This window comes from Parus major, chromosome Z, assembly GCF_001522545.3.
Source record: "Parus major isolate Abel chromosome Z, Parus_major1.1, whole genome shotgun sequence".
Lineage (NCBI taxonomy): Eukaryota > Metazoa > Chordata > Aves > Passeriformes > Paridae > Parus > Parus major.
The window spans coordinates 51460437-51485159 of record NC_031799.1 but is presented as its reverse complement, the minus strand read 5'-3'; the positions used below and the strand labels follow the sequence as shown (position 1 = coordinate 51485159).

Sequence of the window (24723 nt, the reverse complement as noted above, 5' to 3'; positions counted from 1 at the left end):
GAATAGCAAGAAGTATATCAGAAAACACTAAGTAGTCCAAGTTTGCATGTGCATGTACTTTCCCATGTCCCTGTACTCTCACTAGGGAAGCAGGCTTGTTAATGGCTCTGGTCCTACCTCCACATCATTCATCTACACATACTTCCAAGTCACAGCTACAATACCAGTATTAACCAGGTGCACCAGCTGGCTGTGATGACCTACTACAGAGCTACATATTGCACACCTATTTGGTAAGCAGCCTCTTCACTCCAGTTCTGTGGTCACACAGGAGCCAGGTGAAGACTGCATGCAGAAAAAAAGCAGCATGAGGAGACCAGCAGAACTTCTCTGCAAGAGAGGCTGTAGCTCAGGCTGGGTCAGACACATTCATGTTGCCTCCACAGAAATTGTAAACTTCCTTCACACTCCTTTACACATTTGCATAAAACAACTTTCAGATAAACTGTGCTAACAAGACTGCTTGCCCACAATTTTCATGGTATTTCACCTTAACAGTACATCAGAACAGTACACCATGGTTTTAGTCAGCCAAAACGCTGACAATTTTTCATTTTACTTCTTCCAGCAGAGGTCAGTATTCAACATCTCAAAACAGGCTCAGGAGCTATAGCTTAGATATCCTATAGAGCCTGAGGAAGAGATGTGTTCAAACCAAGCAGGCCTGCAGAGACCATGAATTCAGACATATTATTAAAGACTAGGTTACAAGCTTAAGTGTTCTTAAAAAAAAAACAAAAAAATAGCAGCCATCTTCAAAACATGTACTGTGGTATTCCTTCCAGGTACTTAACGTAAGTCAAATGTAAGTCTGATTAAGAAAATATGACACCTTAAAAGCTACTATAATTTTCAATTATGTTTGCATTTAAATGCAGTTTGACTTTTGTTTTGCACATGTCCTAGCACATTGAACTGACACCTCACTGCTCCACTAGACCAAGTTCAAACATTAGAGACAGTCAGCAGAACAGGTGTCTGTCCTTTCCCCTCACGTCCCAGGATGCTTTGTAATCTTAAGGCAAACTCCTCCTAAAGCAGAGGATGAAGCCCTTCACATTCATTTCACAGGGGTGGGAGAATACAAATAAAGCAGCTAAGAAAGCTGCATCATGCTTGGAGAGATAAAAGAGGAACAGAGCTATATGACATTTAGTGTGCTGAACAAATTCTGCATTTCTGTCTTGTTTCAGTGGTTAATTCATCACGGAGGGGAAATAAAAGAACACTGGAGATTGATTATTAACAGCAAGCAGAGCATGAACCTGAAGGGAGCTTGAACACCACATTTAAGTTCGGTAATGTGACTTTGGAAAGGCATGCTTTTACAGCACTTCTCACCTATCTGGTAAAACCCAAGCATAGCTGCAGGTCCTCCTAGTCTTATTTGAAATGCAGTTCTAAAGAAAGCCAAAGAAAATTGCACCATTCCTGCATGAGTCATGAAAAAGACAAGCATGAAATTGTTTGCTGAGAACAAATAAGAATGAGGCCTCCATGCTTATTTTTGAGGGTATCAAGTGCAAGCAGTATAAAAAAGCACAGGCAATACAAAAAGTCAAGAAATTTGCAAGCTTTTGTGCAAGGGAGACACAAAAGCTTTTCTCTTCATCTCTCCCTTCCTTCCTACCCAAAAGATTTTAAAGTCTACAGTTTTCTGAATTTTTATTCCCTCTTGCATAATATGAGTATGTTCTAGGCTACAAAATAAGCAAGTCTGGATAATTCAATTTATCCATGTGTAGAGAGGATTCCTCTTCCCTTCAAGTACAGGGAACCCTTACTGTTGTCACACACAAGGGTCTGTCACACACAATAGTCAGAGTGCCCAACAACCCTCTGGTATTTTAGATAAAGCTCTGATCTGAACATGTAGTTTTGTTAATGCCTTTTTACCCTCGTTTCAGAAGGGATTGCACATGTCAACAATTGCATTTGAAAGTTACTGGCTTACCTTAGCTGTGAGAAAGACATTGAAGTGCTCATTAAAAGACAGCACTGGGTGATCAGTTATTCTCTTCAAGAACTTGTCTAATGCTTTCCTCCTTGTCTCCACAAACTCTTCCGAAAAGCGATCAACAACACCCTTCACCACAAATTTTTCAGGAAGAGGCTATCAGAGATAAGCAAACAATACAAGATTCAAAAGACCAAAAACTTGTTTTTCTTACTTGGAACAAACAAAGCAATCAAATTCCAGTCTTAACAGGAACTGAAACATTGCGTTTGCTAACAGGAACCATGCATCAGATGGGATGCAAGCTGTGCTCAGAATTATTCTTCAGCTGGTCTGGCTTAAAGCTAGCCATTTTACTGAGTGGCTTCAGCTGAGAGTCACAACAGGGAAGTCAGACATTACCCACACTAAGTACATGTAGCATAGCTTAGATTGTTCTCCCTACTGCTATCCATGCTCAAGATCCAGCTCTAAAGAGATGCCACAAGAGCTGCATGCTATTTATAACAGAAGCGCGTGCAAACGCACACCCACACACACCCCGCCAACATTGAAGCAAGGCTGCCCAGTCTCAGGAAACTCAGAAAAATTGACAATTCAACTTACTCCCCACACACCCTCTCCGAACAATTTAGAGCTTTTGAACAGGGCCCTCCTGTAAAAGGCTGACAAGCCTCAGTGAGAATACTGAGCGAAAACAAATCAGGGACTTGACACAGCAAATGGCTGGATCTTTTCTGAAGTATGAGCACACCTGGTTATCTATCACAGCTGACTTTCCTGAGTATGTTTCTTTAAGTGACAAAGGCCTGATGATACATCCACTTTTATATCTTATTATTTTGAGTCCATCAGCTCATCCCTGCAGTTCACCACTACATATAAAAGCCCAGACTGTCTCCAGACTTGCTAGTTATACAGTCCCCCCGTTACACTTGGATTACAACTCTGAAGTACCACTTTGGATGGAAGATTAACTTTTTAAGCTGAAGTATGGTTAGTTTCAGCTTTACCACTAGATCTGCTTTTTTTTCTGTCCAGACAGCAGGGACTTCAAGATTAATACCGGTTTTAAAATTGTGCTTTGCACTTCATCCTTGTGAACCAGTCCATCCAGACAATCTTCTTACAGTTAAGCTAGCATTGACAACCATTTTCACACAATTCATGAATCAGGATTCTCCTCTGCAAAGAGTCTGTCATCTAAAATCTATGTCAAAAATAATTAAAGGAAAAAAATCTATACATATTGCTTTCCCACCATACCCAAGCTGATGTGGGTTGTACAAGACTGTATCTCCTAGAAAAGCACAGCCAGCATGACTTAGCTGCAACACAGCTACATTTTAACCACTGCATTTGGTTTTTACAATTTAAGACCTACCTTATTATGCTTAGCATTCAAATCAGTCAGTCATTCTAGTTAAACCAGAGTAAGGAACACTATCATTAGACTTCTTCAGAAGTATAATGACTTGTGCATTAGTCTTCAGGGAGGAAGATACTCTTTTCCTTTGCTTTGTAAACTTTAGCTGGGGCCCTAGGAAGTCACTACCTCAGCATTATATGCAGAAGGAAAAGAAACAAGTTTAAAGGAAAAAAAAAAAAAGAGGGAAAGGAAGAACCTTTAAGTCTAAAGAACCCTAGTTCAAACAAACACATGCACATTGGCACTGAGTAATCGCACCAGTTTGAGCATTTGAAGAATGCACCTCTATTACAAAGACCTCTGCTATTTAACCTGGTTTCAACTACAGCAGTATGTAAATTCCTTTCCATTTTAGGCCTCTGGAGGTTCATCTTAAGTAATCAATACACACAGCTAGCAACTGATAACTTGCTTTAACTGTCTGTTAATTATCTATCTTATAGTCTTCCATCTTAACAATTTACTTTTCCCACTGAGATATGTGAGCAGTGTTCACTGCCACCAGAAATGGCTTCAAGTATCCAAACATGACCATCCAAGGACAAGAACCTTGGCTGTGTTAGGTTTACCTGTCTAATCTATAGTCTAGAGACAGAGATGAGATCAGTTTTACTGTTTTTTGAAAGAAAATATTACAATGTCTCAGATTTTTTAAAAAGAAGTAACTATCAGTAACTGAAGAAATAAATAGGAAGGAACACACACTGAGCTTAGTTTTGGGTCCTAAGTGTAGGCTGTCATGACACACTGCACTGAGAAGACACATAATTTGCTACAGGAAGATTTTAGGCAGAATCACCATATTGAGATTAGGAAAACAACTCCCTTTTGATAATTTGTCATAATGGAAGGCTTTCAGGGATTGCAGCACCTATAATTACAAATACAGATAGTCTTAGATTATCTTGAAACATCTTTTCAGAATACACTTGAGTCAGTGCATCTGAAACTGCCATTAGCTTCTATATCTCATCCATTTCTAGACAATAAATACATTAAACATTCAGCAGTCTCCCCACTATAACCTGCATGAAGGAGATTAATAGGATTGCTAACTTGTTCATAAACAGATAAAACAGGGCAGCACATCCTTTTATCTCCAGAATTTCTAGAAGAAAGGCACCTAAAGATACTGGCTTATTCTGCAGCCTGTTCCATGTTCAGTATTACAGCTACTCATGCTACGTTTGCTGTTCCATGTGCAACTAATTCCTGGTCAGAGCAAAGCAGCTTGATTCCCTGGCTGTGACTCACCTTCTGCTACTTGACTATTATTTACAGCCCTGCAGGCTTCAGGCAGAACGGTAGAACAGGCAGGCTTGTTAGTGTACCCAAGAATCAGCAGAAACTTAACTGGGATTGTTCCAGCTGTTCAGAGAATGGGGTGTGAGAAAACAGTATGGGCACTTAACACATGCCTCCACCTTCTACTCTCAAACTCACTGTGTTTCTTTTCCCTGCTGTTCACTAAACATACTCGCTGCCAGCTAGTGGTGTCACATGATTTCGTGAAGTACTTCTTATCTCTGAGACACTCAGCTATTATTCCACTTGAGGCAAGTCCCAGCATAATTAAGGATTTAAAAAGCGGTCAACCACAGAGCAACCTAACAATACTTCTCACACAGCCAGGGAGGGAGGGAGGGAGGGAGAGAGGGAGGGGAAACTTCCACTCCATCACCCATCCCAGACAGGCAAGCTAAAGTATGCTAGTAGTGTTGCTATTTCCTGGCAATTCAATTCCTGCAGGCTTTTTAAATGGCTTTGTTCAAAAGGGCTGAAGGTGGTCATCTCACAGATTTTCTACCTATTCACACGAAAAACATATAAGGTAGTACTAACCTACTCACATCAAATAATTAAGGTGGTCAGATCACCAGTTTCAGCAACAAGGGGTACAGTAGTTTAGCTAATCTTAATAGGTAAACTTCTACCTACTGAAGGCATGCAACAGCTACCAAGCCAGAGGCTGAGACTTCCAAGTGTGTGCTATTACATGTCAGTGCTATTAAGTGTTAGCACAAATAGTTTTAAATTACTCTGTAAAACCAGCTCAAAAGGCCATCTTGAAAACCGAAACTAGAACCTGAAATTTCTCTGGCTTTTCATAATTCCCAGCTGTCGCTCTATTGGGAACGGCGAGAAGAACGACACAGACCCTCTTGTGGAGTCGAACTGCAGAATTTCTTTCAGTTTATTACCTCAGGTTTTTTTTATAGACCAATATGTGGAAGTACAGAAAAGAAAACTCTTACTGGCTAGTAAATTAACACATCACCATCATTGGTCAGTGGTGTACACCACCCCTTGACCTTCTTTTGCAAGAAAACAAGAAACTGACAAACAGCACCTGCAAGGCTGTTTGCTATCTCTGAGGATTGTTTAAATTCCTCTTTATGGTTTCCCAAGCCACTTTCTCAGGCAAGACTGAGAAAGTTATGTGGCCTGCTATTCCACAGGCACTATGCTGCCTGCTTCAGAGTTAGCATCCATACCCAGATGCTCTGAAACACAGATGTAATAACTGAGCAAACAAATGAAATGTATTCTATTTATGTCACAGCTACTGTAGTCAGCACACATACTGCACTGCAGGAGGCTCACCTCTGAGGTGACAAAGCTCACCTCTCAGGTGTGCCGCTCCAGAAAATTCTAAGCTTTCTAACTAGTCAGGAATCGGAAGCTCTTTCCACTTCACTGTAAGACAATGAAGCACCATATTTAACTGTAAATACTCAAAGAGAATGAAGTACTGTTTTTTAAATCTAGACACATATCATCCAATTATTACCCTTGGAAGACAGATGCACAACTGTCCTTAACAGCAGATTCTTGCTTACTACCTACGGGAATAAGATGCGTTGGCTGAGACTCTTCCAGCTTGTTTCTCAACCAGTCGAAGTCTTGGTACCGCCGACGGACAGAATACTCTGGCAAATCAAACTCTGCTCGTGTGGTCTGGAAAAGAACAAGATATATTCAGTGTGTACCAATGCCTGCCACCTCAGAGCTTAGCAGCAAATGGAGTACAGCCATCCCTGGCAAGGGTGAAGACAGACAAGCCTTGCAGGGGGGTCTTCATCCCCAAAACTGTGCAGCCAGCATGAGAGAAAGATCATCTGGCCTTTCAAGCAGTGGAAAAGCAGCAATATGAAAAATTATTGATTAGAGCTGATGTGTTAAGATCTATTTATAGTTCATTACATGTTCTGCTCTCATCATGGTAGAAGTCTGTAGAGCAGAAGCACTGCGCACTGTATCATTCTCTTGGCAGTTACAAGATTACAAAGACTGCGTGAGATATTGATTGCAAGGACGACACCATTTTAACCATAGAGAATTAAAAGGAAAGGTGTTTACTGACTTGTTTATTCTGTGACATGCACTATCCACAGGTGAAAAAGTGTTTAAGCACTGTCCTGTATTCTGTGATTGATGGGCTTATCACACTCCAAGGTCAAAAGATGAGAACACAAGCCAGTGCAAGGTTTGATGGACTATTTTGTTGACTTCCAAAATGAAGAAACAAATCTGTTTATGTGTATGCCCCATTAGATGTATTAGTACATTAAATATTTTAAACTTTCCTTCTTTAGGGTAAGGTCATTACAAGTTTGATGGGAAAAAAAGTAAGTATACAGATAAGCTGCTGGCAAGTGTTTTATCCAGTCTTTGAACAGTCCATAACCGGGAAGGCTGACTGTATGAGGCTGCTTGCACAGCACATACTGCAACTGCCTAAAACACTTGTGAAACTGTGTACCAACTAGGAGTGTCTGCTGAAGAGCCTGGCATTGCAGCAGCCCTGATTAGAAGGCAGACTGCCCTTGTAGTTATGTCCCATAGAGAAGCACAGGCAGCTACATTTAAGTTACTTGCAGCATTAGGTCCATCCTGCAATGAATGGCTTGCAGTGCCAGCACACTACATGCAGGCAACCAGGCATCAAACCCTGCACATTCTAGGGAATACACTGGCAACCCTAGCTTTGAACTGACACTGAGTCCAGCACCTGGTTGCTTTGCTAGTCCCCGCCAGCAGCAGCCTTTAAATGCAATCCACCTCTTCACTTGCTCTCTGGATGACTAACTGTTCCATTTGCTGCATTTAACTCCCACCAGTCACCACTGGGGATCCTGTAAAAGTTCCAAACATATGAAATCTCTTTCTAGGGTGAGGTCAGGAGCCTTAACACAATATCAACAGCACAGTCTAGGATACTGTAAGCAGCAAGCTGATGTGTTTATCACCTATGAAACGGTTTGGCTTCTTGTAAAGGAAGGGAAAGACAGACAGAAAAAGAAATCAGGATCAGCTCCTCCCTTCTTTGACCTGCTAGCCATGGTATGCAATATACAGACTAGTCCATGGACTAACATAATGAATCCTCATGAATTGGAGCAGTTGTGTTTGCAGATGAGGTACAAGATCTTGATACCCACTGCAGATCTGTGTTTTACTCAGCTACACACATCTCAGAGTAACACCAGCTTATTTTACATCTAAGAGTGCCACACTATAAATGTGACTTCTTGAGACTTAATTTGAATAATTTTCATTTGTTTCAAGCAACAGACTGAGTGGCGTTATTCCAGAAATTAAAAAGAAAAAAAAAAAAAAAGGTGAGGCAAGGCAGTAAAAACTCTGTAGAAAGCAGAGCATCTGTGAACTGGCAGTCACTGCACAAAGGGATTTTAAGAGATCAGACAGTGAGTGAATGACAGTAATCAGAATGGTTACACACTACACAGTCTTATCCTGTAGCATGAGAATGCAGGAAAAGTCTCCCATCTGTTAGGACTGAGAAGCTAATTAACAGTTAAGAAAAACTGCATAGGACTGTCTAGGAGTAGGAAAACAGGGTTAAACCCCAGTACACCAACCACACATTAGCTATCATTTACCTCTAGCAAACTGCTTTTGTTGCCTTTACTTGACAAGCAGAATTGCAAAGTTTTCCATATATCACTTTTTTCCCTCTGAGATGAAAATACAGCAGCAACATTTCAGTGTTTACCGTACAGGCTATCAAATCCAGACAGCAAATAAGTGTTTCAAAGACTATTTGGGCAGTAGATAAAGGCCCTTCAAGGTTTTAATGAAACCTCACTAACACTGAAAGAATTTGGATCTCAGATCAAAATGTTAATCAGTTTAGCACAAGTTATTTTTCCCAGATTGCACATAAGAGGAAGGAGGATCTCGCCACTGTCCAAGCACAGTGTTAAGGAACATGGTCACGGAGGTAGCTCGGGGTGCAGCTGCAGTGGGAGCTGCAGGCTGAGCTCTGGCTGGTGGAGCTCAGGCACAGAGGCCGTGGAGAGCCGACCCTCGGCACAACAGGGGCCCGGGGACCCGTGGCCCAGCCAGGGGAGCGGATGCTGAGACGCGGCAGGAGCCGATGGCCCCAGACCTTCCCCTGCCTAGACTGGTGAGGGGATAAAAGCCGAGGGATTCCTTTGTTCCAGGTCCCTCCTGAGAGGGACCAGCTCGAGCTGTTTGTTTGTTACTGCAGTGTGATGAAATTATTTTAAGGATCAGGAGACTGAGACTCTGCTATAGGAAACCTGGGGTTGGAAACCTGGTGTGACTGTGTGAATGAGGGGGCATAGATGGGAAAGGTCCTTGGTCCCAGCTCAAGTGGTGAAAGAGTGACTGCCTGAGCAGCTCCTGGATGGTTGAAAGGGAAATTTCCATAACAGACAACAAGTGAAACATTTGTTTGCATTTTTGTGTAGTTAAATTCCTCCTGCTTTCACAGTAATATTAATAAATCTCATCTTGCAAGGACATGTGTCTCTTCCAAAGGAAGCTGAGAAACTTACACGGCAGATCTCAACTTCCCAAGAAATAATAGGCAAGACGTTTCCAGGAACTGAAGAAAATTACAGCACAGTTCGACTAAGTCAGCATTGCGACACTCTGGGCTCAGTTTTACTTGCTGGAAAGTGGGCAGAGTTACAGACACTTTTACCTCAGTTGCTGGAACAGTTTTGACTAGAGGCAGTCTTGAGGCAATCACCAAGCCTTGGACATGCGTAAGATTCTTGTCTTCCTTGGAAGGAGTTAGCAGCTCAACCTGAAGCTAGCCTGTGATGACTTTATGAAAGAATTTTTGTACCCTAGTTCTACTCTTTAACTCACTAGACTTGACTGCAGATTCCCCTCCACGTTATTACTGAAGTTTGAGGCAACATTTTCAATTAGGAAAAGAGGAGAATGACAGAGGGGGAAGGGAAGAAGGCTGGTGTTCCTAGCACTCCAGCACTTCTTTCTGCCTCAACAATTTAGCCTATTTGGAAAAGACTTCATACCACTTTTACCTGCTCCTCCCAGGGAATCAAGAAGTTTCATGTGCTCAAGTAATCTACCCAATGAATGGACTGGAAGCATGAGGAGGACAGGAAAGTGGAATCAAGATCTCCACTTCAGTACTGACTGGTTTGAAAGACTCTCACTTCAAACCTGCAGAGCAACCGCATGACTCTGAGGAATGGCACTCAACTGTTCAGACTTTCATGAGAAAAGGCACAGAAGAAGGCCTTGCCATCCTAGAAAGGACAGTGAAAGTGAAGTTAGAAATACACAAATCTATGTTTTCTCAGGAGAGATGACTACATAACATAAGGCCAAGCTTTACTTTCCCCTTTCTTCCTAAAAAAGAATTCTGAAGGACACAAAGACACTTCAATCATCACAATCAAGACTCATTAAGTTTCAAGTTTTACCCACCTTTATGGTTTCACTAGGCTCCCTATGTAAGGAAACTGCTTGCTAACTTGCACTAGTAACTGCATTTGCAAGATAAACAGAGTTTATGAGAGAATCAAGAGAGTCAGTACTCAATCACTGTCTTGTAAGCTGGAGGATTACCACTACATTCTTTAAATGTGTTCATCCACAAGACAGGCTAGGGAATGCTACCTGGCTCTTACTACAGAGCTGTGATAACAGGTACACAAGCAGGATCAAGTAAACTCTTGAGTTTTCCTTTGCAAGCCTATGTTTTGACCCTTCCTCAGTCACCACCACACCTGCTGACAAAGGCATGAGAAGATGAAAAGCCCAGGGCATATTCCAAGACCTGGTGTTTTGTTTTTTTTTTTAAAACCCATACAATACAAGAGACTGCAGTCAGTCTACACTCGACTGGTATCTTGCCACAGCCACAACCACACATTAAAGCATCAGCAACTCCCCTCTTGCCCTAATGATGCTGCTTTTCAGTCCTCAGAATAACTCATACTATGACCTATGTTTATCCAAACCTTTGAGGTTCCAGAAGCATTCTCCAGTAGAGAAGGAAAAAAAAATACAGCCATCCCTGCCTCCTCATTCAGTGGCACCAGAGAGACTCTTGAGAGGTCTCAAACTTCTTTCCTGCAAGGCTGTAAGGGAGGTGTTGAGAAGGCTCCTCATCTCACTCTATGGAATTAATCCTGTGCAGCTCTTCTGCCTCATTTAGTTACTGCTTGCAGCTACAACAGCAAATTGGAATTAGCTTGGCATCGAAGACACCCTGTTTGCAGGGCAAGAATGAGTTAGACCATTAATACTGCTAGTCTTGAAAAACAGTAGATAGTCCTAGAGGTTCTGAACCTAGAGACTAACCAAAAGTTTCCAAGAATAATAAAACTAAAGAGATGAATGTTTCATGGTGATTCAGAAGACTAATTTAGACAGATTCATAATCACATTGCAATGGTATAAAACAGAAGATTTTTGTGCTACAAAGAGATCCAAAATACAACAAGTATTAATGGACAGGAAGGTAGACATCAAAGTCAGAAGTATAAAATTACTTTTTTTAAATGAAAAAAGAGACACCATTGGGAAATACTTCTGATCTAAATATGGCAAGGATCTTGGCCATGTTTCAGAGCTCTGCTTTAATAAGAAAAGGAATCCCTGAACATAAGGATTTCCAAGCATAGGAACATTATTAGGGTGCCACTATATGTAAGTATTTTATATTGATGGAATAATTGAGTCTTAATTCAACACAGGAACAACATTAGCCAATTTTAGCCATTTCCCTGTGGAAAGCTGAATTTTATTTTATAGTTCCTATTCCTTCTGATCAAGTAATAGCTGAAGGCTAAGCTGCTCCAAGTAAAAAAGAATACAGTGTTTCATCCAAGATTAGGACTCTTAGAGTAAAAATGAATGACAGAACTGTGTTAAATGTGCAGAAAAAAAGACAGTTACTATTTTAGAGAAACTCCATTTTCTCCTGTGCAGTCTGAAAGTGAAACTTTGAAGCAGACATTTGGAAAAAAAATATCTGTGGCCTGTAAAGGTTCCTTATCTCCAAGGAAAATATTTCCTCCAGTACCTACTGCCATCTAAGTGGGCTGGAGGAATGTTAATCTTTCTGGAAAAGTGTATCAAGTACATTACTAGTAAAGTTAGTGAACGCTTTTCGCCTTAGTTAACTACAAGTGCCCAAACATCACCTAGGAGCTCATTATAATGAGAATAAATTAGTTAAGAATCAACATTTCAGTTGTGAACGTGATGGACTTTTCAGATCACTATTCATATTAATATATATGTAGATTACATTCATGATTGAACTACAACAGATGCTGAAAAGATCTCCAACCTCTTGGTTCGCAGCAGCATTCTTAGGCTACTTTATTTTGTTAGCAGTTGTAGAATTATCTGAACCAGAAACTCCATGAAAGCTGCTTTACAGCTGAGAAACAAGACTATGATTTTAGTGGTAAAATGTAGTAAACACTTCCAGCAATAAGCTTAAAGCATTTCAGAAAGGGGTAGACACAAAAAGTGAGATGATCAACAGTGAGCCAGTAACAAGGCACATTCCCCTTAAGGAAATTCAAACCAAACGAGTGTCAAATTACTTAAATGAACAAACTGTGAAGTCAATGAAAGAAACTGGCCTTGCAAGTTTACAAACAGTTCTATTTAGGAATCAGAGATTAAAAAAAAAAAAAATCTAAGTGGACATGTTCAAAGCTTTTTCCACAATTTCAGACACTGAAGTAACAGTTCTGCTAGGAGAAGTCACACCTTCAACACATTCACAAGGTACCAAAAGACACTAAGTTCTTGTCCTTAAGACAGGAAAACACAGTGCAAGATGTGAATATCCAGAACATGACCCAAAGTTATTCCACAAATAAGGAAGCACTAGGAAAGACAATATTGCTTTGTACCTTTGTTGTAACCCTGTATGTGATATATGTCTCCATTGTGCACACGTGTTTTTTGGGATCATCCACAGTAACAAAGAGGTCTCTAGTTTCCACATCCAAGTCATCATCCAGCTGCAGTCTGTTGAGGAGAGATGAGGAGGAGGCTGGGCTAGAAGTGTCCACGGGTGTGCCATTGGGCAGACTGAGATCCTGTATTGGAGAGGAAGAAGAAAAAAATGAAGTTTTTAAGAAGCTTAACAGATTCAAGGTAAAACACACTATTTTCAAAGACACCACAGACAAGCTTCTCTGATATATTACAAGGGTTACTTGTTTCAGGACCTCCAAGGATCAATCTTCTCCAGGAAACCTGGGCAACACCCTAAAGTTCAAGCATTAAGCTGAGGAGAACACATTACCACTGTATCTCCCCTAAGGACAGCACCACCTGCTTTCTATTCATAAGGAAGTAGAGTGCTGCTGAACCAGCACTTCCTGGTGAGAGTGAGTCAACCTGGACTGAAAACAAAACAGCTAGGAATATCAAGAGATCTACATTTAAGACAGGTTTCAGGGGAAGTGACAACAGTTCAGTTGTCTAGAATGCAGTCAGCTTTCACCTCTGGAGATTCTTGCAGCAGAAGAAGGAGCATAACTTTCATCAGAGGCCTCCCATCCAGTCCATTAACTTCCACACAAGTTGGCAGCATTTAGACTCTGAATTGCCTTCACTGCACTACAGAACAATCACAGATCACGCTCTCCTGCACAAGTGTCTAGGCACACCTTCCTGCTGGAGTCTTAAAGCAAATGAAAACACTACTTTTTCACTAGAGGTCTTCATTCCCATTCTCCCAAGCTTAAGAGTGTCATCCAGTGCCTAGAGAAGACAGAGACCAAAAGATCCAGCAAGTGTCCATTTAGGAAGAAAAACACAAAAGTTTATGAAGTCTGCAATTCCTTGAAACTGACTTGGCAGCAGAGGAAAAAAGAAAAACAACAAAACAACTTCATAGCCAACTTGGGACATCCACACACCTTCAAATCCCACACTTCAATACAAACCAACTACTCTGTAACAGTACTTACTGCACTTGCATAAATATCACAGCAAGTTGACATGTTTTCTGATCTGGTTTTGTAGCAGAGGGAGCTGACAACATGTGACAAGTTGTACATAGAAATTCCTAAGGACCCATGGCTCTTCATTTAAGAGAAGACAGGAGCTGGTTTTGTTTGCATCTTTTTAATAGTAGCATAGGGACAGATTTATCCAGAGCGATTTCCCTTGCTGTTGAACAGAGAAACATCACTACAGCTAAGCACCACATTAACTTAAACAAGTGTTTTAGTTATACAATTACTTCTTGGATCCAACTTCACACAGCTCTAAGTGGCTATCATCATACCATCAAAACATACCATCTTAGCAAAGCAATCATGTGTGGGTGAGACCCCCTCTGTTCATCAGTGCTCCTTTAGCCAAAGGTACAGAACCACAGGCAGGAGCTTCAAGGTAAAGTTACTTACAAAGGTCGGCCTTTGATAATGGCTAAAAATGCAGCTAAATTCCTAGCAATCATTCTCACAAACACATCATGGGAGTACTGGGACTTCATAGAGAGCCATATGTCTGTTGCAGTACTGCAGAACCATGGCAGCATTGTTTTTCACCTTGAGGGCTATCTTATGAAGTAGAGAAAATAATTGTTTAGCTTAAACATTTTGGGAAAGGAGTGATCTAAACTACTGTCTACTAACAGAGAGGTTAGATACATTCTCTCAGCTAATGTACAGAAGAGGCTGCCAACAAATAGATTTAACTGGCAGGTGAGCAAGATGGGAAGGCAGGCACTCAAATGCTTTCATGAGGGAAAAAAAGCAGGGGGAGCAAGACACAGCTCAGACAAAAGACACCTCAAACTACATAAGCATCTGGCTTGGACTCAGATAAGAGGAACACATACAACACGAGTAAGCAATGGCACAATTACTCATTAGATAAGAAGTTTTGTTGAAATTACACAAACAGAATAAGCAGTAGACAGGACAAGGTTAACAACAGGGGAAATGGCTTCAGAAAATCTGCAGTTCAGCTAGACAACAGAATTTGGCTGAGCAGAGTAAAAAAGCAAAGCAAACCTTGGGATACCACAGTAGCTGGAGACAGATCTGCTTCTGTGTCCAAAGGAAAAGACAGCTCATCACTGTCCATGTGCAATAAGCATTAACGTACAAGTTGTGCCACAACTGCAGCCAGACATGTTCTAAACTTCCAGTATGACAATTAGTTTGCAGAAACAGCTTAAGCCTGATTCCACAGGAGATCTCAAAAACTTTTAAGAAAACTCTTCCAAAAGAGAGTTTAAAGAATATGACTGGAATCTGCTTAAAATATGAGAATCTAGAGAAAGAACTAAAGACAGAGTTTGCAGCCAGTTGCACAAAGTTAGCACTTTCCTCAACAATTCTCTTGGGAAGTAACAATATCATACAAGTATGATTTGCATATGTTAAGCAGGAGAGAAGTCTGTGAAGGCTTGAATCTGTTTCACTGTACTTGAGAGTGTTCTTGCAGTTGTGGGTCCTGTGGAATGTCTTGGGTGTTAAAGGCCATGATAGTTCTATCCTGGATGAAACACTCCAGACTTACATCAGGTAAAGCTTCTGTACCAGCATTGGTTCACGTCAGGAGAGCTGCTAGCTGTGGTGGTGGGAAAAGGAGAGATGATCTGTTACTGTGCTATACTGCCTCATCTGCAGAATCCTCCCCTGGCAGAGACAGCTGGCATCATACCCTGCTACTTGGCTATTTTTCAGTAGATGAAAGCTGAGTTAGAAGCTAACTATTTCTCCTCCTGAATGGGTGGAACCTCCTAGCTAAGTGCACTAGAAATAAGGCATATGGCTGCTGACCCCTCATTTAACAGTAGGCAGGATCAGTTTCCTGAGGTCTTATGCCATTGCTAGAAAGAGGCAGACTTTGAAGTATGACAGCAAGACACCTCAGATTGTAATTCTACCAGCATACCAGCTGAACACCTCCCTCCTGTGTTAATTGCCTCACCTCTCTTCCAAGGCACTTGAGGGATTTTTATTTTATTTTATTTTATTTTTTCTCTTCAGGAAACACGACTCTGCATCCTTTAGTCTTCTTTTACCACAGAACGAGGAGTATGTCCTGCAGAGCCTAGTGGGAAAGCAGGTATGTAGCTTTCTGTGTTTCTACCTTCTGGTATAACTGTCATACCCACAAGCATCTGAAATACTAGCTAGTATTATCCACTTTATATAAGCAAGCTGGTGGAGCTGTGCCTGACTTCAGTGCCAGGGGCTCATGCACCAGTTTCACCTTTAGTGCACCAAGTAGCTGCCCATCCCTGTTTTAAGTACCTCTCTGCATTATTAGAGACGAGCAGAGTCCAAGTCACAGCAGGTACCTACTGCTTACAAATCCTTTCATTAAAATACCTGTCATTCACAGTAGCCAGTCTGCCATAAAGATGAGCAGTCCTACAGCAGAGAGAAGGGGAAGTTGCTTCTGGTTACCCAGGCAAGGTGGTGTGAAGGACATGTTTTGTCAAGACATTCTTTGCTTCTTAACAAGCATCCATAAATATTTTCTCAAGTTTCAAAGCTTTTTCTAAAGTGAAGAGTAAAGATCCTTAGTCTCTGCCACCCACTGCCTCAAGACAGTCTCATGGTTTTGCCATCTGTTGAAGTAGGTCAGGTGAAGGTGTAGCAAGGCCTGGATCACAGCCTACAGTAGATGCAGTATGACATTCAGGTTCATGAGCTACTGGTTCTTGTATACATACACGTGTGTGTGTGTGTGTGTTTTAAAACAACCACAAGGGCAGGGTCTTCATGCATTCCTATGAAGTTCCAAGAATTCCTCAAGACACCTGAATTTATGGGTACAGAAGTCAGACAATTTTAGCAGCACATGTTTTGTATCCTACAGTGCCAGGCAAGTAAGAACTGTCTGTGTTGGAAATGCACCCTGACAACCATGCAGGCTGCTATCTGGTAAGGCTGTTTCACATCACTTTGGTAACTCCTGCTTTCCAAACAGCTTGATTAGTCAGCCTGCCCAGAAACAGATATTAAATCTATCAAGAAGTTCACTTCACCCAAACATAAAATTCAACTGAATTCTTTAAACTAGAAGTCTGCATATGAGATTCAAAATTAGTTGGGGACTTTCCAATTGCTGTCATCTTCTCCCAGGCATTTTCCACAACTTATTTTACAGAGCAGTTTGGATCAACATGGAGTAGAAACCTCAGGAGCTTGGTATTCAGTTGCTGGATGGCAATCTCCCCCCATGGAGAAGTAAGCCAGTGTCCAGGACTCAGCCCCTGAGGGTCTAAACTTCCTTAGGTATTGCTTTATTGTGAAGACCATGGAGTCTTCTGCTGAGTTACAGGCAGCTAGTTAAGACTAGTTTCCAGAAACTAAATGCTAGTTTTCACCTATCCTGCCTGAGCAAGTGTACAGCTTAACCAGACAGCTTTGCTCTCAAAGCAGCAATCCATGAGAAGACACAGTTCAGCCAAGTCTTCCAAGCATGCATAAACTTATGGATGCTGAAAGCAGGCAAGGAGCACAGTGCCTGTGCAAAAATAAGTCTCACTCTGGCATGGGAAATCATAAAGAGGAATCCAAACAGTCCTTGGAGAAGGAAAAGAACCTTTGCAGGTGTTGTTTAGATCCTTGTTGTTTACCTGCAAGAAACAGTCATGGGGTGGCATTCCAATTGTCCAATGATGGTGATGTGTTAGTTTAATGACCAATGAGAGTTTTACCTCATGGACCTTCTCGGACCTATCTATAAATGAAGATCTGAAATAATAAAACTTGCTCTCTTGGGCAACCCAGCTAAGAGAGTCTGTGTTGTACTTTGCCATTCCTAATACACTGCGACATAAACTCACCTCTGGAAAGGGTAACCCTGAACCAATGTGATGCCGTGTGCCCACTGTTCCCATTCAAAAAGTATTGCATGACAGTAAGAAACATTTTAAAATGTTGCTGTTTAGAGGCAAGAGCCTAAACACCCCTGCTTAATTTAGGGACTTGAGAGCCAGGCCTATACTGCTCCTAGAACCTCATTGCTTCACTTCCAAAATTCAGAGTGCTGTTTTCTTCTCCAATTTCAAGGTGTTCCATTGCTTTTTGCTATTCATTTCACAAAGACACAATGGCAGACAGAGTCATGCTAAGCAGACAATTCCACAAAATTATAGCTGGGTTTTGGAACACTCTTATCTCCGTACCTTCAGTGCATTACAGCAAGTTAGAGGAGAATGGCAGCCAGTGGCTGGAAAACTGAAGTGGTTTAGACACAAACATTCCCGAGGGCACTACAAAAGCTTACATGAACTTAGCTTTCACAGACCAGTTCATAACACTCCTTGTCTCATCCCAGCAAGCTTTGAATGCAGGTATTTTTTGCACAGGTCAGCTTCACGTAGAAAGAAAAAGCACTTCTGCATCCTCCAGTACACCTAGATTAGCTCGTCTGTGCACAGTATTCTATTAGAAGAAACTGGTAACCATCTGTTTAGTGAAATTTCAGTCTACACAAGTCTATTATCCAATACCATCTAGATACAGAATAAGGGAAGAAAATGCATTTACTTCCCCTTTATGTATGTTCATTCTCTATCAGGCAGCAGCATCAGGTTTTGTTTATTAGAGGTCACTTCTGTTTCTTCACATGTCTGAGGTTTCTTCACATGTCCCAGCCTCTTGTACTTGCTTTTGAGCAGTTAATTTAAGGCACCAAAGTGGGCACTAGGGAAGAGAAAATGCTGTGGACACAGAAGAGATGGAAAGAACAAGGCAGTCATGCTCAACTGGGTTTAAAAAAAAAAAAAAAAAAGTCCCCACAATTAAATGCCAAAACTCCTATTAATTTCCAGGAAGAAGAACCATGTTCCTACACCAATCCATAAATAAGACAGCGTTAAGTTGTTGTTTGACAAGAACTGAAGAACTGTGATAAACAACTTCTAGTCTAGACATACCCTCCTGGAAAAGGTAAGTGGTTATATGTGCCAGCTCCTGATATCCTTCTCCAGTAATGGGAAGGGATGTACAGTTTATGCGGATGTGCTCACAAGGAACAAGATGATACTTTCCAAAGAGGCCAGTGGTTTCCATTAAAATAATCATCTAAAATCAGACTCTAAGGTTGAGGCCATTTTAAGAGCAATACGGAGTAAGTACAAATCAGAAGGAAATCCTCTTGCTCTTACCTTAAAATGTGTCAGTAGAGGAGGAACAATGCTGGGTTGCCGACCCAAGCCAAATTTTAACTTCTTAGCATTAAAAGTATTACAAACCAAATCTGTGGACTCTACAGGGTCAGGCAGAAAGCCCCCAGTTTAACAGGGCCATACTTCATCGCTAAAGTTTCAGCAGTACAACTTCTATTTTTCCCATCTAACCAAAAATCCACTAGATAAAGACTAAATCAATTCACACTCAGAATATTTTAAATAGGCATCCAAGTACAACATGCTGCCAAGCCATGAATCTGGTGACTTTGCACTGGTGTTCATCATTTGAACTATTATTTCTGCTCTGTAGATCAGAGTTGCCTAGAGACATACTCCTCAGCATCCCTGAAAAAAGTAAGAATTTAAGATGCAACAGCTACGCAAATAGCTATTGGCCTGCAGTTTGGGACCACTCAAGGCCTGGGAGCACTATTGCTTATACAGGTACCATACTTGAATAGTGCTTCTTTGCATTTCAGATGGACAGAGAAACAGTGAAATAAGCTTCATAGAGGCACCACGTGGTTAACACAAGCATTTTCCAAGCCTTCTCATGTAGATAACAGGATTCTCACCTCTATTCTGAGGTTAACAGCCAAATTTCATAGGATGGATTATTTTTCTTCGTGGTTTGCTTTCCTGTAAGTCATCACAGTTAAGCAAAACAGAACAAGAATGTGGGCACAGAAACACTCTGGCAATCAGTATTTTCAGCAAGAGCTAGAAGCTATCTCCTACCTCTGTTGCTAAAGTCTTTAGGGACTTAACAACAATATGGCTTAGTTTCAGCATTCCTGCACACCAGGGCAAAGGCAAGTGTCAAAATAAAGTGTCAAGTACCACATCAGACTATCTGTTCATACAGTCTGGCTGTAAGTCTGTCTTCTCACAGCCTGCAAGAAACTGGGTTTTTTTTCCCTAGTCTGCAAGGGGAACTGTGCAAATACCACTCTAAACCTAAATGGTGGTTCAGGTTAGACTCCGAAAACCAGGAATGTCAGTGGTATCTCACAGATGTTTTAAAACAGTTAAGACAAGGCTTTCAGTACTAGTGATAAGCCACGTTACTGTGCTGCTTTGTGCATGAAAGGCCAAATGCCTTTGGAGGACAGGCATCTGGAAGATAAAATGGGTTGTTATTTGCAGCAGACATTAATTAGGTAAAATGTAAAGGTATAATACATGCATTGAACTTATTGTCATGAAGCTGACATGTATGCCCCCAAATCCTTTGGACAGGAAAGAAAGTGCATGGAGTAAGTACAGGATTGTCATAGCTTCCTTGCTGTGGTAAATGTCAGAGGTATTTTCACGCACCCACAGGATGAGCTATTCTCTTGAAATAAGAAGTTCCAGATACAAGGTTAACTCTCACTTCTGTTTTTAGAGCACTTGAGTCCTTGCAGAAGGCTGCATCTGTCTTCCTAAACAAACTGCCAGGCTGGCAACTGTAAAGCATGATTAGTTCAGTTGTGTTTAAGCTGCAGAAAGTAGTACAGAAGTGCTTATGACCTGATGGAAAGCAAGAGTTTAAGATTTGGGCAGACTTGGATGCTTCTTTACAAGAGCCAGAGGTCCTTTCCTCTCTCTACAGTTCTCATTAGTAGGCAACAGGCACCAATTCCAATCTATCTTCAGAGCTCAAAGGCCTCCACAGAAGGCAGAAGCTAATGTCCCTAGAAACATTTAGTAAAGAATGTAATCTATGACCTCTAGGTCTGTTAAATTCTACATCTGTATGCAAAGATTTTGTTCCAGTAATATTGTTTGTTATATGTATTCTGCAGTTGTGTGCACAAAAACACCACAAACCATTTCAACATGTTAAAGAGCATCTTGTCAACAAACAAGGCTAACACGCCCTGTGTTCTGTTAAAAGCTTCGTTTTCAGAAGCTCAGCGCTGACCTTCTAAATAGCAAAGCAGCAGCCAGGAATTCAGACCGTGAGCAGGAAAACTTGAATCCTGCCCATGACTAGGAATCATTCCCAATCCAAGAAACTAGATTTATATCTGATTACAGATGGAACAGTTTATTAAGCTTGTCTAAACTAAAATGCCTTCTCCTAGAGACATACAGTTTTGTTTTAAAGCTCTGCAGACATACCATGCAGGTTTGGGGTTTTCTGTTCACTCCCTAGAAGCAGGTTTAGTTACATATGTTATCTAGGTAGCCAGTGTCACCAAACTGTTAATCTGGCTTTTGAGAGCAAACAGTAATATGCTGGGGTTTTTTAATGTGAACAGATGCAAAGGATTGAGGAGAAACAGAGAAGAAATAGGAGGGGAACAGATAAGAGGGCTGGAAAGCACTGTAGTATCCTGGTAAATACTTCATTTAAACAAGAAAAAATATGCATACACTACTGGGTTCCCTCATACTCTCTTGTTTCAGATGAGTTGCATTAGCTTTCCTGACACAGACCAGGGAAGATTTAGTGAGAGCAAGTCAGACTGACAAGGTACCACTGTACAAAGTAACAGAGGCCAGAGGCAAAGATACTTAGAGGGGAGAACTGATTGTTTACATGTCATGCCTTGGAAAAGCTGGAGGAGCGTACTCCTGGAGAAGCTCTAAGAGTTGGTATATGCAGGTGCAATTTAAGTGATACCCCTCTACCACATTTGCTGATATACAAGACATTTTCCAGCAGAAAGGCATTTGCTCTCAAACGGATAAAATAAACAAACTGCTTATCAGTTGGAAGAAAAAAACAAAACAGGCAACAACCCTAAATCAAAACCCACACAGCATGACTGCTTCAGTCCCTGCTTTGAGGAGAAAAAGTGAGGAACAGCAGTCACACAGTACTTCCTCACAGGAAGAAAACTATCTATAGAGACTGATGGACTTGTATATTGGTTTTTCACGTGTTGTTTCTTGCAGCAGGGGGGCCACAGAAGTGGTTTCTGTGAGAAGCTGCTGGTAGCTTCCACAGTGTCCAGCAGAGCCAGTCCCTGATGGCTCTGAAGCTGGACATGCTGCTGGCCAAAACTAGAGAGGTTGGTAATGCATCTGTGATAACATATTTATGAACAAAATCAAAGCAAAGGTCTCACAGTTTTTCTAGTCGGAGAAGAGGAGGAGGTGAGAACATGTGAGGAAAACAACATGGAGACACCAAGGTCAGGGGCAGAGGAGGGGGAGGAGGTGCTCCAGGCACTGGAGCAGAGATTCCTCTGCAGGCCATGGCGAGACCATGGAGAAGCAGCTGTGCTCTGCAGCCCATGGGGATCCACGGGGGATGCAGAGATCCACCTGCAGCCCGTGGGAGAGGTGCCCATGCAGGAACATGTGGATGCCTGGAGGAGGCTGTGATCCAGCGGAAGATCTGTGGAGAGAGGGCTATTGTTCCAGGCTGGAGCTGTCTGTCCTTGGAGGACTGCATCCTGTGGAAAAAGTGACCCATGCCACAGCAGCTTTGGGAGAACTGAATGCCCATAGAAGGGTCTCATGTTTGCAACAGCTGCAGTATGGCTGCTGTTCGTGAGAGTGGAGCCACACTGGAGAAGTTCACGGAGAACTCTCTCCCATGGGAAGGACCCCACGGTCTCACAAGGGAAGGATTCCTCTCCCTGAGCAGGGGAAGAAGATCTCATTGATTAACTGATCAAAACCTCAATTCCCTGTCTCCCTGCACTGTTGGTGGGAAGGAAGGAGCAGCTGGGGAGGAAAAATGGGTTTAAGGGCTTATTTTACTTCTCATTCTCTCTCCTCTTCTGATCCTTAGTCATAAATTTACTTTTCAACTTAAGTTGAGCCAGTTTGGCCCTTAAAGTGTTTTCTCCCTGTCCTTATCTCAACTCAGGAATCCTTCATTAATTTTTCTTTCTCTCCATTACCAAGCTGTGGAAAGGGAAGATGAGCTAACAGCTTTTGTGGGTGCCTGGCATTGGGCCAGTGTCAAACCACGACAACTTGAGATCTACAGACTAATCTATCTAGAGAAACACCTTTTAATTAATGTTGTAGGCTTATCACAATATAAAAGTTACATACATGGCTTGAAGTGAAGTGTACTGACCCAGGAGCAGGCTAGTCAGCAAACTGGAAGTCAGCATACAAATTATGAAAAGGTCAAGATGATCACTTGCAATAAATAGCATTGATTAACAATGTCCATGGATTTCCTGGGCAACAATCCAAAACCCACAATTTCATCTTGTCAGTATTCAAAATTTTCACTGAATTTGCCTTATACTAGCACCTAAAAACCTAAAGCAAATGTGATGGTTCTACCCAGAAAATCAGGAGTTTCTATTGTCTGGGTAGCCTACCACCTACCATTCCCAGAACACCAATGCTTTTGCCATAGAGTTAGGTGAAAGTGCCTGCTGCTAACACCATCTGCACCAGTCATGGGGAGGAGCCTCCCCTACCCCAAAGCAACACCTGTCTGCAACGCATTCCTTGTCAAGGAACACAGAATCAGTCAAGCTTACTGGAAAAGAGGCAAACTACACAGAGAAACTTTAAGGTAGGGGAGCTTTTTCTGACCTTAATTCAGCATGAAGTCAAAGCACAGATTGATAATCATGACAAAAGCATGTCCATCAGTGCTGTAAGCCTCTCATCACTAATCACTACAGACCAGTGCACTGGTAATACCATTGTTCACTCCAAAACAGGAAATAAGGTTGTCACACTCACAGTAGGGTCTGTTCTCCATAATTTGGAGGCATGATCTAGAAGCAAGTTTATATTTTAGATTCTCTATTTTTTGCCACGTCTTTGCTCCCACACACATGTGTAATAGTTGTCTTCAACCAAGATACCTAAAATGACAAAGCAGAAATCTTCAAGTAACTTCCAAAATGGTATCTTACCTACTGCGTATCGCTTCACAGAAGCAGGACTGTAGAAGCTTTGAATGTGCTTTAAGACAATGATGCTCTTTAAAAGGAGTTATGTTTTCAGGAGCACTCTGATCACAGCTCTTAGCTAAATTCTTTCCCTGCCTATTGTATGAAATTTAGATTATTGTCGCAATTTTCTGAACCATTTCAGCTAGTTTCACTGATGAGTATCACCTAAGTGCTTACTCTGATAGATACCTCTTGATTTCCGTGAAGCATCTGGTGGAGAATCAACAATTTTAGTATTGTAACATCACCTACAGATGAAGGCGGCATCTCTTTCCACCCCTTGATGCACCCAATTTATAAAGTACAATTTGTCCCATAAACTTATCTGTCAAAACACAGAAATCACAGAATAGATAACACTGGAAGGAATCACATTGGGTCATCTGACCAAATCTCCCTGTTCAACTTAGAGCATGTTGCACAGGATTGCACCCAGACAGTTCTTGACTATCTCTCATGAGTGAGACTACAAAACCTCTCTGAATAGCCTGTTAGATGTTCCATCTCTCACACAGTAAAGTTCATCCTCATATTCAGCTGGAACTTGTGCATCAGTCATCTCATTGGTCTTTGTCCTATTGTTTGGCACCATTGGGAGGAGGCTGGTTCATCCTCTTCACACCCTCCCTTCAGATACTCATGAACATTGGTGACATCCTCTCAGCTCTCTTCTCAAGGCTGAAAAGCCCCAGATCCATCAGCCTTTCCTTACTAAGAGATGCTCCAGCCTGTTAATCTTCTTTGTTGCTCTCTTCTGGACCTGCTTCAGGAGTTCCCTCTTTCTTGTACTGAGGACTGCAGAATTAGACACAGCATTCCAGGTGAGGCCTCACCAGGGCTGAGTAGAGGGGCAGGATCACCTCCCCTTAACCTGCTGGCACTGCTCCTCTTAATGCAGCCCAGGATAACACTGGCCTTGGCCACCAGGGCACTGCTGGCTCATGGGCAGTTGTTGTCCAGCAGGATCCCAGCTCCTTTTCCACAGAGCTGCTTCCCAGCAGGTCACCCCCAGCCTGTGCTGGTG

General features: G+C 41.8%; 1 protein-coding gene across 1 annotated transcript in view; it reads right to left on the bottom strand.

Annotated features, from left to right (window-relative positions):
* Nucleotides 1-24723, bottom strand: part of SNX30 (sorting nexin family member 30) — a 48848-nt gene that overhangs the window by 15314 nt on the left and 8811 nt on the right. Inside the window, exons 2-4 of the mRNA XM_015652717.3 lie at nucleotides 12569-12757; nucleotides 6234-6344; nucleotides 1955-2113 (exon numbers count right to left, since the gene is read on the bottom strand). Of these exons, the coding sequence (XP_015508203.1) occupies nucleotides 1955-2113; nucleotides 6234-6344; nucleotides 12569-12757 (459 nt within the window). The remainder of the gene's footprint in view (nucleotides 1-1954; nucleotides 2114-6233; nucleotides 6345-12568; nucleotides 12758-24723) is intronic.